We start from the raw sequence: 17093 nt of genomic DNA, 5'->3' as shown, positions 1-17093 counted from the left end.
TCCCTAAACTAAGAATTGATTGCTGGCCTGCTGCACTCACCCTGTGACCACCCAGCTTGAAACCACAGACCTGCTACCCGCTGTGCTCGTCAATTGCTATGTGAAATGCTGTGCTGGCAAAGCAATCTCATGACTATTGTAAAAGGCACATTCCAATCATATGTGGTACATGATCTTTGACGATATATAACCACTCTGTGTACCCCTACTTCTTTGGAGGGCTCCATTTCTTTGTGAAAGGACTCTCCCAGGCTATATGGTCCTCAGATCTGGCTCATAATAAGCTCACCCCAATTTTGACTTATAGATTTGTTATGGATTATTTGCGTCGATGTTTCTTGGCATAGTTGGCAGGATTTCAGAGAAACCCACTGGAGGCCACCTGGAATCTACACTGAACCAGTATTCAGTACAAATAGGGGCCCATTGAGCCCCCCAGATCACTGCATTCTTCAGGTGACCCTGTTGAGTTCTGAAACCTGTTCCTCCTTATTTTAAGTTAATGGGCCAGAGTTTATATGAACTGTTTCAAACCTTAAGACTAGATGTCTTAAGGGGGTACTGGCAGATACCCTAGGTAAGAGGAACCTAGGGGGGAATTCCTAGGGAAAAGGAACCTAGCCCCCTAGGGGCTACTAGGGGGAACTTTGAAGTGAATGGGACAGTCTGACCTTTTTAATTTGGCTTTAAATTGGAACAAATGTTGTTTATAAAGTCTGAGAAAACTGCTTGATAGAAAAATGAGAGACTGAACATGTTCAGCTCTGAAGAAAAGGGCCGAGAACATCAGCGGAGTGTTGGAGGGTCAAATACTCACGACATGTAGTGGTCCTATAGGGAATTCCTCTATCGTTCACATTAATTAATTAAAGGCTCGTCCGGGAAAGCACTTATGAGGGTTGGTCACCCATGCTCTGAGCCCCCATGGTGGCTTTAGCTACCAGCAGGAGAAACTGAGGCACGTAAGAGTGTGTTTATGACCTTTCTTTAGGGAGTAACACTCACAAGCAGCACACTTCTGACCCACTACACTGTCCTTAGAAATTGTTCAGATAGCAAAGTGAAACTAAATGAAAAGCAGGAAATCGAGCTAAAAGCCTGACCAGTTCCAGAATAGGCAGCCTTCCTTTGGAACTCCAACTGGCTTCATGCTGTGACTTGCAAGTGCTTAACAAACAGGGAACATTCCCATTCCAGATTCCTAAGACTGAAAGAAAGAAAGAAAAAAAAAATGGGAAAGAAGCTTTTGCAGATGCAGACTGCTAAAATTTTTTAAACAGGCTATAAAAATCTTTGTTGTATCTGTCTGTTGTTTATGTGTGTGTCTATATACATGTGTTATAAATGTGTGATAGTTTACCTCCAGATGGTATAATTTCTAAATAGCTCTATTCAATTGGCTTAAAGTAAGTGCTTATAAAAATTATTTCTAAATGCAACTAACCTAAATGTCTTTCAAGTTAACGTGCTACGAAATAATCTCTGGTGAATAAAAGCTTGTTTAAGTTTGTTGGTTTGATTAAAATAGGCATGTCTTGGGCCGGCCCCGTGGCTTAGCGGTTAAGTGCACGCGCTCCGCTGCTGGCGGCCCGGGTTCAGATCCCGGGCGCGCACGGACGCACTGCTTCGCCAGCTATGCTGAGGCTGCGTCCCACATACAACAACTAGAAGGATGTGCAACCATGACATACAACTATCTACTGGGGTTTTGGGGGAAAAAATAAATAAATAAAATTAATAAAATAGGCATGTCCTCAGAGTTATGAGCACTGGATATGATGCAGACCTGCAACCTTTATTCTGCGTTTATTGGTCAAATAAGCTGATGTTATCTCTATTACAAAACTGGTTAACAAAAATAATAACTTAAAATGATGGCTAATTTTGTCTAATGTCCCATGAAGTCTTGTAGGAAATCTAAATAATTAATAGGAACAAGTAGCTAAATAGATGTGAAAAAGATGAGTGTTGTGTGAACTTTTTTAAGAATAATTATGTGTCATGGTGTATGTACTTAAAATAGCTTCCAGGGGGCTGGCCTGGTGGTGTGGCAGTTAAGGTCACATGCTTCGTTTCGGTGGCCCAGGGTTTGCCAGTTTGGATCCTGGGTGCGGACCTGCTCATTGCTCATCAAGCCATACTGTGGTGGCACCCCACATAGAGCAACTAGAAGGATGTACAACTATGACATGCAACTATCTACTGGGGCTTTGGGGAGAAAAAAGGACAAAAGGAGGAATATTGGCAACAGATGTTAGCTCAGGGCCAATCTTCCAATCAATCAATCAATCAATCAATAAAATAGCTTCCAAAATCTCTTTGGTAACTTGAAGCTTTGAAGTTTACTAGGTTAATTTAAATGATAAAAATTCATTAAATATCTAGATCATCTCTAAATAACATAAAATATTAGACATTAATTATTAAATATAAGTTTAATATATTAAACTATATAGTTTAATAACTATAAAGTTATAGGTTTGTTGAAGAAGAACCCTAAGGAAAGAGTTTTATGCATGGTCAAGTTGGCTAAGATTAAAATAAATTTAATTAAGTGAATAAATGTTAATATCAGATGTAAGCTGGTACAAAAATTAGAATTTGGCTTTCTCTTTCTCTTAAAAGCAATAATTTTCTTAAACTCTTAGTCTGCTCTTGATAAAGAGGTTATAAAAGGTTTTTCTTTACCTTTGAGTAAGTGTACCTAAAAGAAAGAAAATCTGTGTTTTGTTAAAATAATTTCCTATGTTCAAAAAGACTGAGGTCTCTCTATTAAGGTTTTTTTTTTTTTTTTGACTGTTTCCATTGTCACTTTGTTTAAATGGATAACTAAACATTGTTTCACAGTGAGCCTTGTTTCACAGCGACAAGATAAGAGCCCTTTGATCTTGTTTGATGAAGTGTTTTAAAACCTTTTGATATTTTTGACAAGCTCCCAAAAATTCATATCCTAAATGAAGGCTTTTTTTTTTTTTACTTTTTCCTTTGGGAATTTTCAGAGGGCCCCTGGGACTTCTCAAAGAAATTTGTTCTTTCTTCCTATAAAGAGGGAGATACTAATTAGGCTTGTTTGGTATGCTAAATTGCATGGCAAGCATTGTCAAGTAAATGACAATAAACCTTCTTAGGTTAAATTGCATAGGTAAATATTATTCACCATTTTAACCCTGCTACTTTGCTTCCAACATCTCAAGAGGAAAGGACCCCTACTGCGTTCTATTATCTAATTCAGTTTACAGATGGGTCTTACTTAAACAATAAGCAAGGACATTATCAAGCTGGATATGCTGTCCAGCCTTGAGAATGCCTGCTACTTCCTATTAACTCTGCTAACCCAGTAAAAGATTTCCTTCTACAAGCTCAAGAAATCACCACAGAAGAAGAGAAACAGATGTGGCAGTCAAAAGGGGGAATTTTTGACACCTCGTCACAGATGTGTTTCAGGTCCCATAAGAAACCCATAGCACCTATTGGAGCACAATTGCCACTGCTCCAGCATATACAACAATTAACCCATTGGGCACCTGAAAAGGTAATTTTGTGGGGAAAACAATACCTTTGGAAACTTTCTCCCACAGCAGCCCATAAAGCCTACACTCATTATGTTATATGCCCAAAATATAATCTAGGGAAACTATTTCATGTATTACAAGGCCACTTTCCCCTTCCTAAGGTACCCTTTGAGGTATGGCAATTGGACTTTGTCCAAATGCCACCATCTCAAGGATATAAATATATCTTGTAATGATCTGTGTGTTCTCACGTTGGGTTGAGGCCTTTCCTTGCAGAAGAGCGATGGCTTTAGGTAAATTATTATTAGAGAGAATAATTCCTGTTTGGGGAATTCCTACTGAGATACATAGTGACCAAGGAATTCATTTCACTGACAAATAATTAAATCTGTTTGTAACATTTGGCCAATAATGCAGCATTTGCACTGCACTTACCATCCCCAATCCTCAGAATTGGTGGGAAGAACTAACAGCACAATCAAAACTCAATTGGGAAAGCTTTCAGAAGCATTTAATCTCTCATGGCCCAAAGCTCTTCCATTAGTGCTCCTTAATCTTAGATCTACACTCTTTGGTAAACATCAGCTGTCTCCTGTTGAGATAATAACTGGACGGCCTATGCAATTAGACAAAGAAATGTGTGAACCAACTTTGCTTAAAGGAAATACCTTAATTATTGTCAAGGTCTCATTGAGACACTTAAAAAAAAAATGAAAGGTTGGTAGCTGATTCTTTTCACAGAGAGCTCCCAGACCTTAAGGATCATGGACTATGACCTGGAGAACTTATTTATGAGGAGAGGCATCAAATAAAAGACTCTTTGCAGCCCTGTTGGAAAGGACCATACCAGGTACTTTTAACCAATTCATGCACTGTAGAATCAAAAGGCATAGACTCATGGATTCACATTTCTCATCTTAAAAAGGCTTCTCTACCTCAGGGGGTTTTGGTTCCTATTTCTGAAACCTGACTTCAACTGACCAATGCAAATATCTCCAAACCAGGATGAGAAGAAGATGGCATCTGTTGTAGACAGCTGTCCCAAGACCCCGGACCGGGCCTGTATTCTCAACCTCATATCTCCTCATTTAAACTTTTGTTATGCTTAAACTGTGTACCTATTTTATAATTGTTCCATTTAAGGTTTCAAAATACTATGATACTTAAAGAACGTTATTGATTTGGAACAGGTGGCTTCTAGTGAAATTCAGTGCTTATGTGGAACAAATCTCTGGCCTTGGCTATTGCCTGCATGGCTAAAACACTGCACCCTGAGCTTCCCTTGGATGCAGGGAAGGAGTCACACTGAACTAACATCTGTTGACAATCTCCCTCTCTTTAAGACCAGACGGGCTCATTCAGTGTTCCACTGGTATGACCGCCTAGTGGCTATATTTGTCCCTTCCTTGGGGCTAGGGGATGTCATATCATATACAGAAGCCCTGACTAAATTTATTCAACAAACCCTTAATGATAGTCAAGCAGGAATAGCCTTATTAAATACTAAAATGTCTTTAATGAAAAAGGCTGTCCTTCAAAATAGAATGGCCTTAGATATTCTTGCAGCAACCAAAGGTGGTATGTATGCAATCATTCAAACTGAATGCTGTGTTTTTATACCTGACAAGTCTTCCACTGTCTCATCTCTGCTAAAGCACATGAGAAAACAGGTGAATGCCTTAAGCGATCCTACACCAAGTCTTTTTTTTTTTTTTTTAATTTTATTTTTTTCCCCCAAAGCCCCAGTAGACAGTTGTATGTCATAGCTGCACGTCCTTCTAGTTGCTGTATGTGGGACTCGGCCTCAGCATGGCCGGAGAAGCGGTGCCTCGGTGCGCGCCCGGGATCCGAACCCAGGCTGCCAGCAGTGGAGCGCGTGCACTTAACCGCTAAGCCACGGGGCCGGCCCTACACCAAGTCTTGATTTGTTTGGTTGGCTCCCTTCCGGTATCAGTTCCCTTTTTCAATCCAGATTGCAATTCCTATTTCTATTACTTCTTGGAATTCTTGTACTAGTCATAATATTCAAACTAATTGCTGTTTTCTTTACCCAGTGTTGTAAGATTGGCATGCAAACTAGAGTAATGATCGCTCGGTGACTTGAGATGGTCGATTGATCTTATAACCCTGGACAAATTTCCTTTTCTGATAAGGACTATGCCTAAGAACTCATTTTAACCTAATCTTTTCAAATATATTGAATTATTATTATTGTTACTGTACTTGTTCTGTAATTGTGATACTGGCTCAACACAAGGTTGACATAAGGGAAGCCATATTTTAGAAAAGAAACCATACTGTAACTTTGAATAACCTCTGATCACTAACCCAGCTGGATATGCACCCTCAAGGAAATATACATGCTCTGTAGATTTTATGGCCCCTCCCAGCTGTGATAAGTCAATAATTTTGTTCTTTTGAGTTCCTTAGGAACATAATGACCCCTGGGCAGAGAGTCTATGCTGATAGTCATCATCAATGACAACTGGAGGATCAGGGTATAGAGCGTTGCTCTGGTCTCTGATGCATATCCAGTAAAACAAAAGATTATCAGGAACTAAGACCAGATGCCTCCCCACCTGGAGATCAGCCCCCTATATGAATGGCCTGTAGTCTTTGTTCTGTAAGATGGTTCTTTCCAACATGAGTCGGCCATCTTCCCCCTTGCTAGCAAGCTGCAATAAAACTCTTTCTCTCCTACCACCTTGCCTTTCGACTACTGGCATGTCCTGCAGCAGGCAGATGACCCCCTTGGGCTTAACACTAGTACTGGGCAAACCCCAAGCTGTGTCCCCAGCTATGGAGAAACACCCCTGCCAGCAGTGCCTGGACACCAGCAGTAAGGGCTTCTTCCAGCTGGGGCAAAGTGAAATCAAGCTCAGAACACAGAAGCAGGAGCAAGGGGGCTGCTTCGCTCTGCAGAGGCCCAGTTGGGGTGGGCCAAGTCCTGTGCCCTCTGCCAGCCAGCAGAAAGCCCAGTGAGCCAAGCAGGACACAGCAGAGCAGGCTTCAGGGCAGGGGACCCTAAAAGGACAGGATGGGGAGTGGTGAGCTGGAGGGGGGCCCTGGGCAATGGGGACTTTTAACCACCTGCCGCTGTCCACAAGGAGGGGTCACTAGCCACCGGGTAACCCAGAGCTGGCAGGGTAGTTTCTCTGGCTTACACCCCGCCCCCAGTTCTGCCGGGCCTTCCTGCCGCCCACGCCCCTCCTGACTCCTGGGGTGCCTCTGAACCGGAGACTGCTCTGGGGCCGCCCCAGGACGGTCATTCGCGGAGGGCTGCCTCCATGGCCCAGCCATCCGATGAACATCGACTGAGCGCCCGCTGAGCAGGGCCTGCTGACCAGCCCGTCGGAGCCACCGCACGAAGGGCACTCAGACGCCCATCCTGGCCGCGCCTGAAGGTCTGGGGCTAGCAAGCGGTCTGGGGGAGGGAGGGAGGCCCCGCGGGGGACTCAACCCCCAAAAGGAGAGGGCTCTGGGCCTTCTGTCCATGCTTCGCACCCTCTTGGCCATGACGCCGCAGCGGGGCTGGTTGCCCGTTTAATCTTGGCCACGTAGGCTCTTTGGCACATGGGACACTCTGGGGAATTGTTTGCCAGAGACAGGTTTCAGGTGGCGGAGGAGCGGGACAGAGACGTGGGCGCGGGCAGGATGGGGAGCCGGGTACGGGGCGCGGCTGCCAACTTCCTGGCACCGAGGGAAGTCCCGGGTGTGGGGGGGCGGGGCGGGACGCGGGTCCCGGGCTGCGCCCACGCGCGCTCGGAGAGGCAGCGCCGCCCCCGTCGCGGACTCTACGGAGCCCGGCGCCCGCGCGCCTGCCCGCGTCCCTGCAGCCCCGGGCCCCGCCCCGGGCCTTGTTCGCCCTCAAGGCCCCACCGTCCCTTGGGCCCTGTTCTGGTCTTATTATTTTTTTGTGTGTGTGTGAGGAAGATCAGCCTTGAGCTAACATCCATGCCAATCCTCCTCTTTTTGCTGAGGAAGACTGGCCCTGAGCTAACATCTATTGCCAATCCTCCTCCTTTTCCCCCCTCCCCCACTTTTTCTCCCCAAAACCCCAGTAGATAGTTGTATGTTATGGTTGCACATCCTGTTAGTTGCTGTATGTTGGACGCCGCCTCGGCATGGCGGGACAAGCGGTGCGTTGGTGCCAGCCCGAGATCCAAACCTGGGCTGCCAGTAGCAGAGCACGCGAACTTAACTGCTAAGCCATGGGCCGGCCTCCTGCTCTGGCCTTCTTAGGGGCTGGGCGACCTGGGCAGGGGCTGTGGCCTGCCTCTGCCACGGTTCCGGCGGTACATAGGCTGGGTGGAGCCTGGGGTCCCAGCCGCAGGAAGCTTCCTCTTCCTCAGAGCCCACCCAGCTTTGCTGACCCCTCCCTGCACACAGCCAGAAGCCGCCTCCCAGGCTCCCAGTCCCTGGTCAGAGCTCACCGTCGCCATCAGGGACATGTTCCCCGGCTCTGGACCTCCAGGGCCTGCCCAGACTTTGCCCAGGCTGTGTCACCCACTTCCAACAACAGAGTGGCTGTGAGGAAGATGTAATGTCGCCCCAGGGTTCCTGGTCCTCAAGATATCCTGGTTCCCCAACCCCCTCTGCCTGTGAATGGGGGGCAGGGAGCGGACGTGGTGCAGGGCCAGCCTCCCCCACCTTCCTTCCTCCTTTTCTTCCCAGCAGGCTCACTTCCTGCCTTGTCAGGCTGATGTCTGTCCTGGCTTGAGAGTCAGGAGACCAGTGGTTCTTGTTTTGGTTATTGATGGAGAACTGAATGTGGACAAGGAATTGAGGCAGCGATGCCCATCCGTGCCCCACCGGGCCCAAGGCTGTGGTGGCCCCAGGTCCCTGCCTGAAGGCGGGTGGGCACAGTGTATCGTGCCATCCTCTGTTGCCATGGCTACTGCAGCCACCACACTGCTCCTCCTGCCCATGGATGGCACCTGCCTGGTGCCTCTGCCTCAGATGGAGTCCCCCAGGGGCTACTGCTGCATCCCTCCACCCCCTTCACCCAGGCGGCAACCAGGGCCTTCAAGAAAAGTAAACCAGGGCTGGTCACACTCCTGCTGCAACCCACAGCGAGGTTCACCCCGCACTGAGGAGGCCGCCACCTCCTGACCTTGGCCTGGAGCCTGCCGCCTGGCGAGATGGAGATAAGAAGCAAGAGGCCTAGGGCTGGCCCTGTGGCTTAGCGGTTAAGTGTGCACGCTCTGCTGCTGGCGGCCCGGGTTCGGATCCTGGGCGCACACCGACGCCCCGCTTCTCCGGCCATGCTGAGGCCACGTCCCACATACAGCAACTAAGAAGGATGTGCAGCTATGACATATAACTATCTGCTGGGGCTTTGGGGAAAAAAATAAATAAATAAAAATTAAAAAAAAAAAAAAAAGAAGCAAGAGGCCTAGAGAGGCTGTGCAGCTTTCAAGGCCCTTCACTGCAGGAACAGGGAGAGGCAGGCTGAGCTGGAGGAAGCGGGGCGTGGAAGAGGGACCACCTTCCAGGATCGACAGCTGTGGGCCCAGCACAACCCCCCAACACACACACTCAAGTGCATACAACATGTACAAACGTGTGCACCCACGAACACAAACACGTACACATGTACAAGTATGCACTGCACAAAACACACATATGAATACAAATACATACATGAACACAGACACACATGTACATACAACGTGCACATGTGTGCACACCCCTGGAGCCTCCTCCCACCACCAGCAAGGACGCCCTGCTCACACTAGAGAATGGGCTCCAGGGGCTGGACTGGAGCTGGGGAGCCCCACGCCAAGCTGGGTGGGCACTCACTGCCCCAGAGACCCTCAGCCATCAGAGCTCTCAGGCCTGCACCCTAGGTCCCTGGCATGGAGAGAGAAATGGCCTCAGAGACCCCAGGCAGGCCCTGAGCAGGCCCCTACCACCCTGAATGGATGGTGCCTGCCCGGGTCTGGCTCAGGGTACACACAGTTCTGGACTTCCGCTTGCGCAAGATAATGTTTGTCTCCTTTCTGTTTGAATCTGTGTTTCCAGTTATTTGTAGCTGCAGCATCTCAACATACGCACCACAGGAGATCATCTTCCCTGTGCTGGTGTTGGGGCTGCTGGCAGCAGCTCTGCCTGGCAGAGGCCTTGTCTGGTTCACTGCCAGAGCCCTCGTCTGGAAGGGCACCTGGCACCAGGTGCCGATGTACGTGTGCTGAATGAGTGAAGGAGTGTGGCAGAGCCTTCAAGGTGAGTCTCAGGTCCGCCAGCGGCAGGGGCCGAGATATGGGCTCTGGAGTGTCTCGGGGTAAGGGCCTAGGGGCAAGACCTGATGGTGGAGAAGGAGGGGTCTGGGACCCTCCAGCTGCCTTGCACTGGACGTGATCCGAATGTGCTCCAGGACAATACGGGCACTGAGGAGGCTGTGATAGGCCTGAACATTGTTACCCGGCTCCAGCTTTTCTGAGTACAGGCACATCTCGTTTTATTGCGCTTTGCTTTACTGCACTTTGCGGATATTGCATTTTTTACAAATTGAAGGTTTGTGGCAGCCCTGTGTCAAGCAAGTCTATCAGTTCCATTTTTCCAACAGCATTTGTATTTTTAGCAATAAAGTATTTTTAATTAAGGTGTGTACATTTTTTTTTTTAGATTTTATTTATTTATTTTCCCCCCCAAAACCCCAGTAGATAGTTGTATGTCATAGCTGCACATCCTTCTAGTTGCTGTATGTGGGACACGGCCTCAGCATGGCCAGAGAAGCGGTGCATTGGTGAGCGCCCTGGATCCGAACCCGGGCCGCCAGCATCGGAGCGCGCGCACTTAACCGCTAAGCCACGGGGCCGGCCTGAGGTGTGTACATTTTTTTAGACGCAACGGTATTGCACACCCAATAGACTACAGTATAGTATAAACATACCTTTTGTGTGCACTGGGAAACCAAAAAATTCATGTGACTCGCTTTATTGTGGTATTTGCTTTATTGCAGTGGTCTGGAACCGAACCCGCAATATCTCTGAGGTCTGTAACAGCTTTATTGAGATATAATTCACATACCATACAATTCACCCACTTAAAGTGTAAAACTCCGTGGGTTTTAGCACGTTCAGAGTTGGGCAACTATCACTACAATCTATTTTTAGAACATTTTCATCACCCTAAAAGAAACTCTGTACCTATTAGCTGTCACTCCCCTTTCCGCCTCTCCCCAGCCCCTGGAACCACTAATCCACTTTCTGTCTCCATGGATTTTCTTATTCTGAACATTTCATAGACATGAACCATATGATATGTTGTCTTTTGCGTCCAGCTTCTTTCACTTAGCATCATGTTTTGAGGTTCGTGGACCTAAAGAAAGAAAACAGCCGGTTATTTGACCAGCAAAATGGGTTTATTCGGGAATAGCAGAGGAACTGCAATTTGGAACAAGCAAGTTATAGCAAAAGCCATAGGCAAGCAAGCAGAGGGACGTTACTTTATAGAGGAAAAGAGGAAGTTGGGAGGGTTGTTTTGAAGGAAAATCTGTTGGTGGAAAGCAAGAGTTCAGAGTGGTGACGGTTTCTCATTGGCCGAGTTGCTGGGCAAGGAGGAAATCTTCCTCCCTCCTGCTGGGGTGGTCCTTGATGATCCCTCCTGCTGGGGTCTGTAATTGACAATCCTTCCCTTGAGTCTGTAAGTAGGTGGAGTGGAGTGTGGAGGGCTCACGCTCCTGGCCTCCCCACCACATTTTCAGTGAGGTCTCCTGGATTCTGTCACAGGTTGCTCGGTGTTGTACCATGTATCAGAACTTCCTTGCTTTTTGTGGCTGGGTACCTCCATCACAGGTCTTCCATGGTGTTGATGTACCAGGTTTGTTTACTCTGCATCACTGATGGACATCTGGGCTGTTTCCATGTTTTGGCTATTATGAATAATGCTAGATGAATGTTCATGTCCAATGTTCACCTTCTCTTGACTACACACCCAGGAGTGGGGTGGATGAGACCCAAGGTAATTCTCTTTAACTTTTTGAGGAACTGCCAGACTGTTTTCCGTGGTGGCTGCACCATTTTACATCCCTCAGCACGTGAGAGTTCCGGTTTCTCCATCCTCCCCAGCGCTGGTGGTCTCTCTCTTTTATGATGCAGTCATCCTGGTGGGTGTGAAGTGGCATCTCACAGTGATCTGATTTGCATTTCCCTGACGGCTAATGATGTGAGCAAATAACTGGCTGTTTTCTGTGCTTGTTGGCCTTTGTACATTTTCTTTGGAGAAATGTCTAATCAGACCCCTCGCCATGGGCCAGAGTTTTAAGAAAGAGACACGGAGAAGGGCGGTGCAGTTGGTGGCGGGCAGGAGGAGCCAGCTGTTCCCTCTCCTGGAGGAGGGCCCCCTGGGCGGGCTCACGAGGGCGTTTCCGGGCCTGCCGCCGCCTCCTCCCCCTCGGCCCCAGTTTCACTTTTGGGTCTGGACACCCAGCGGGCCGTGCGCTCGCTTGGCGGCTCCCGGGCAGAGCTGGCGCAACCCTGGCCCACAGAGCAGCCTCTCTTCACTTTGTGGGCCCGGACCCTGGGCGCCACGGTCACGGTGAGCTGCACCCCACACCCAAGCGCAGGGCTCCTCCCTTGCTGCCTCCCCTGGCGCCTGGGTGGGGCCCCCTTGTTCTGGGTGGGGGCACGCTGACCTTTTTGTGGGGCAACCTGGTCCCAGCACCCTCTCAGGACTTCCCACAGTCCCGGCCCGGCTGGGGGAAGCCCCAGGCCCCTGGGAAGGTGGCCACCTCGCCAGCCCGGCTGGGTTTGGGCTTGCCTCCTGGGTCAGCCCTCCAGGCACCCCTTGCCCCCGCCTCTGATTTCAGACCCGCACTGAGGCTCAGAGGCTTCCTACCCAGTCAGGATGGCCAGCTTCTCTCCCTGGGGCCCAGGTCTCCTGTGTCCTGGGTCTGGCTTGCTTTGTCCTCTGACTCCTGAAAGTTCAGCCTTGGACTGGTGGCTCATGGAGCTCCAGGCACAGAGAAAGCCCTAGAGAACACCATGGGAGCTGGGGACACTCTGGCTGGCCTTGCTGTGGGCCCTGTGCTACGTGTCCAGGAGATGGTGGCTTCATTTCTCCCCTGCCCTCTGGACACCTCAGCCAGGGAGGTGGCTGCTACAACAGATAAAGCATCAGCCTGGGGGTCACCCAAAGCCCCCCCCCCCTTGCCCTACCCTCCCTCGTTGGCTGCTTTTCATGAGTGGCTGTAAGCCTTGTTGGGCTGACAAAGGGTGGAGGCCTTGGTGGGTGGCCGATGCCAGCCCCCCCAGCACTGAGAGTCCCAGGGCTTTCTTGGGCTGCTTGTGGGCACTCTGGCCATGGAACAGTTGGTGTGAATGGCCTGAGTCCTGCTGAGGGCTGAGAATGATGTCCTGGCCTGGAAGTGCTCACAGCCCCATGGAGAGATGGACGAGTGGATGACAGGGTGGGCACTCCGTTTCTTTCTGTGTTGGGTAATGGTCAGGGCAGGAGCTTTCTGCCAGCCAGAGTGTCCCTGGACTGGCTTGCAGGCTTGCTTTGGAGGGAAAGAGCTCCCCATCGTTGGAGGCATCCAAGTACCACCATTCCCCTCATCCCCCCTCCTGCTCTTCCAGCCCTGAGGGCACAATGCCTGACCCATCTGCCCTCCTCAGGAGCATGGCGTCGGCCTTTGAGGGGGTAGTCAAGAGTGTGGTCCGGGAGCTGGACCACAGTGGGGACCTCATTCCGGTGGACAGCCTGCGGAGCTCCACCAGCTTCCAGCCCTACTGCCTTTTGGGCAGGAAGCCCTCGAGCTTGTTCTGGAGACACCGCTACAAATGTGTCAACCTGTCCATCAGGGACATCCTGGAGCCCAACGCCCCGGAACCAGGTAGCCCACCTGGCACTGCATCGGAGGCCTGGGTGGGAGGGGAGTGGGAAGGCCAGCCCACCACCGCCCTGGGCCTCTGGGCTCTCTGCTTCCAGAGGACAGGACCTTTTCAAAGGTCCCCCTGCCTGGGCAGGACAGGCGGTGGCCGGTAGGACGGGGGACCTCAGCTCTGGTCTTGCTCCAGCTGTGGAGCATGGCGGCCCCGTCCACTTCCATGACACTGTGGACGGGCAGCTGAAGGGCAGTGTGGAGCTGACAACCCCAGGACAGGGGAGGTTGGAAGGCGAGGCCTCCGTGTCCGGCAGCTCCAGCGCCTCGATGAACGTGTGCACACTTCGAGTAGCCCCCAGCACCTGGCAGGCCATGCACCAAGAGCGGTGAGCCCCGAGGGGTGGGACCTGCTGACCTGAGCAGCTGCTGGGTCACGACCTAGAAGCATCAGGAGTCACGGGGTTGCTGTGCCAGGCCCAGGGTCTGCACAGTGGGAGGGAAATCCCAGAAGCAGGGGCTTGTGGGGCCAGGTGGCAGGGAAGGAGGCTGCAGAGGGAATGGGGGCCTGCATCCTGAGGACCAGGGTGGCCAGGTGGAGCCTGGAAGGTCTGGTGTCAGATGAGGTCAGGCCACTGTGAGGAGGCTGGGGTGGGAGGAGCAGACGTGGGGACACCTGTGAGGAGGACCATTAGCTCAGAGTGGAAACTTGAAACTTGAATCCAGGGAGGGGCAGAGAGTGGAGGGAGCCAGTAGCCAGGTGAAGGTGTCCACTCCTCCCGGCACCCTACCAACCAACACTGACAGCGCCCAGTCTCCTCTGCCACCGCCCATGCTCATCCCGCCTTCACGGGCACGAAGGCTGAGGTCTGGGGGAGGGAAGCTGGGCCTGTGGCTTGGGGAGGGAGAGGGCGCCCCGTAAGCTGCCTGGCCTCCCGCCCCTCACAGGCGCCTGCGGCAGCCTGAGCACAAGGTCCTGCAGCAGCTGCGGAATCGTGGGATCGATGTGTTCGTGGTGACTGAGGTGCTGCAGACGCAAAATGAAGTGGAAGTCACCCGGACCCACAGGCAGGAGGGCTCAGGCCAGTTTGCACTGCCTGGAGCCCTGTGCTTGCAGGTGTGGCACAGGTCCTGCAGCGGGCCAGGGCCTGGGAGGCAGGACGGCAGTGCACCCACGCAGACCCAGGCCACCAGCACCCAGCCCACGCCCGGCCCTACAACCCAGTGCCCAGTCCTGAGCCCATGTCCATCTCTCAGGGCCAGGGCCAAGGCCACCTGAGCCGGAGGAAGACGGTCACCATCCCCCCAGGCAGCATCCTCGCATTCCAAGTGGCACAGCTGGTTATTGGCTCTGACTGGGGTGAGCCAGGGTTGGGGGGACTTCTGGGGTCGAGACTCCACAGCAGAGAGGCAGGGAGACCTGAGAAGAGCCACCAGCTGACCGCGGGTGCTGCGGGCATCGGTGGCACAGCTTCCTGGGTCAGGGTGGCTGAGGGTGCCGGGCTCTAGCGTGTGGGGGGTTGAAGCACACTGGGGGAACTACACGAGGTAGCACCAGTGGGTGAGGGAGAGGCCGGGAGCCCCAGCTGACCTGCCTCCCCTGTCTCTGCTCCCGCCTGGCTGCCAGACATCCTCCTCTTCCCCAAGAAGAAGCAGAGGACCTTCGGGCCACCCCAGGCAGGTGAGGCCTGTGGACCCCCCCGCCCCACCTGGGCAATGGGAGGAGCACGCTCCAGGCCGCTGAGGCTGTCTCCTGCACATACACACACACATGAGGGTGACACGGCCACAGGCTGACCCCAGTCAGGCATGGCCTTGCTCCCTGCCCTGGGCTGCCAGTATTGAGATGGTGGTGACAGACTCTGAGGCCCAGGGAAGGCCTCAGCCCTGTCTGGCTTGGGGACCGACACCCTGCACTGACCAGCTCTGCTTGCCCAGACCCCAAGCCTTCCAGAGGTGCAGGCGGCCAGGCACAGCGGACTTCCGATGACGACTTCAAGAGCATCCCACCGTCTGACTGCATCCTGAAGGAGTCGGGTCAGTACCTTCTTGACCGCCTCTGGGACCCATGGTGGGCTCCCCTTCTGCCCCCTGGGGGTCTGCTCTTCCTGCCAGAGCTTTCTAGGGCCCTGTGGGCACCCGGGCAATGCCAGCCCTGTCCCCACAGATGGGCCTGCTGAGGGCTGGTTGGTGGCCACCAAAGATTTCCAGGGCCTGCAGACAGAGGTGAGGGCCCAGGCCAGGGGCCTGGAGAGCTTGTGCAAAGAGCTGTGTGAGCAGCTGCTGGGAGGCCTGGGGCAGGTGCTGCGGGACGAGCTGGCCCTACAAGCCCTGGAGGAGTTGGTGAGCAAGTGGGGTGGGGTGGGCGGGGTGGGAGAAGCCTGTGCCCAGCCAGCCAGGCTCACCTGCCCCGCCCTGTGTCCCCAGCTGGAGCAGGGCCTGTGCTGCGGGCGGGTGGAGCCTCTAGATGGTCCAGTGGGCGCCATCCTTGAGTGCCTGGTGCACTCCTCCAGAATGCTAGAAAAGGAACTTGCCTGCCCCATCTCTTACCTGCTGGGAACATTGGATGGTGAGGGAGCCCTGGGGTGGGGCCCGTAGGGGGCAGGGCTTCCCCAGCTGGGCCTTCTGGAACCCCCTCTCACCTGAGGTCTCTCCCCAGTGCTGAATGAAACCCAGCACGTGCTGCTGGCCGAGGTGCTGGAGACAGGGGCCCTGTTGGAGCAGTTCAAGCTGGTGAGAGGGCGCAGGTTGTAGGGGAAGGGGCTGGCCTGTGGTTTGGGGCCCTATCTGGGATGGGGTGGTGTGGGAGGGCACTGGATGCCCGGGGGCCCCCACTGACAACCTCCCACCCTGTCCTGGCAGGTGGGGAGCCTTTTGGAGCAGAGCTCCCCATGGCAGAGAGGCAGGGCGGTATCCCTGCTGCCCGGGCTCCTGGGGAGCAGCTGGGGCCCAGAGGCGCCCGCCTGGGTCCTGCTGGAGGAGTGCGGCCTAGAGCTGCAGGTGCGCGCCCCCCAGGTATGCTGGGAGCCAGAGGCCCAGGGCCGCACGTGTGCACTCTACGCTTGCCTGGCGATGCTGTACACTCTACACCTGCCTGGCAGTGCACTCTAGGCCTGCCTGGCAGTGCTGAGCCAGCCCCACTTAGCCTGCACGCTTGTACACCTGGACAGCTCTCCAGGCAGAGCAGAGCTCACACCCACCCAGCTGCCAGCCCTGGGAAGGCGAGAGCCCAATGCAGCCGTGTGGCCGGGTCACCATGGCACCAGGAGTTGGGGAAAGTCAATAAATGTGATGTACTAAGGAAAGATGGGTCATCAAGTTTTTGAGGGGCCCTAGATCTGGGGTGGGGGGCAGGAGTGGGGACTATGCCCACCTAGGCGAGGAAAGGATGTGGGGGCCGAGAGCAGGCCTCTCCCGCCATGGTCTCACTTCTGCTGCACCATGGGGCTGAAAAGAGCCTTCCCTATGCTTTGACCTGGCCACTCTGGAGTGACCAGCCACGTGGCCGGGCCCTTGGCCCCTCCCCAGCACGCTGGCCTGTGGAAGAATGGGGCAGAACAGTTCCACCAGGACGGGCCTCTAGCTGCCTCAGGGAACTTGAGAACACATTGCCGCAGGTATTGGGCCCATCCTCGGCCATGGGGGCTGCAGAGGGGCCTAGAGCAGCTGTGGCTGACGGGCAGACAGACCCTGTACTCCTGGGGCTGCACGGAGGCTCCTGGAGAAGCAGTGACCCATGCCAGGGAAACTGGCCT

At 52.7% G+C, this 17093-nt stretch overlaps 1 protein-coding gene across 8 annotated transcripts; it reads left to right on the top strand.

Moving 5' to 3' along the window:
• Positions 1-9572: 9572 nt before the first annotated feature.
• GSDMD (gasdermin D) lies at positions 9573-16643 on the top strand. Of its 8 annotated transcripts, XM_087447337.1 has the most exons (12): positions 9573-9737; positions 10211-10340; positions 13133-13350; positions 13484-13727; positions 14287-14455; positions 14596-14698; positions 14966-15019; positions 15277-15375; positions 15506-15681; positions 15766-15907; positions 15998-16071; positions 16201-16643. In XM_087447337.1, the coding sequence occupies exons 3-12, from the start codon at positions 13137-13139 to the stop codon at positions 16447-16449; spliced, it is 1524 nt and encodes a 507-aa protein (XP_087303463.1). In that variant the 5' UTR covers positions 9573-9737; positions 10211-10340; positions 13133-13136; the 3' UTR covers positions 16450-16643. The 8 variants fall into 8 exon arrangements, with proteins under 8 accessions (XP_087303463.1, XP_087303462.1, XP_087303461.1 ...); XM_087447336.1 differs by lacking the exon at positions 10211-10340; XM_087447335.1 differs by lacking the exon at positions 9573-9737 and having other exon boundaries at positions 9748-10340.
• The last annotated feature ends 450 nt before the right edge of the window (positions 16644-17093 follow it).

This window comes from Ceratotherium simum, chromosome 23, assembly GCF_057802395.1.
Source record: "Ceratotherium simum simum isolate JZ-2026a chromosome 23, ASM5780239v1, whole genome shotgun sequence".
In the NCBI taxonomy this organism is placed as follows: domain Eukaryota; kingdom Metazoa; phylum Chordata; class Mammalia; order Perissodactyla; family Rhinocerotidae; genus Ceratotherium; species Ceratotherium simum.
Note: the sequence above shows the minus strand (reverse complement) of the source record. Positions and strands in the feature narration are given on the sequence as shown.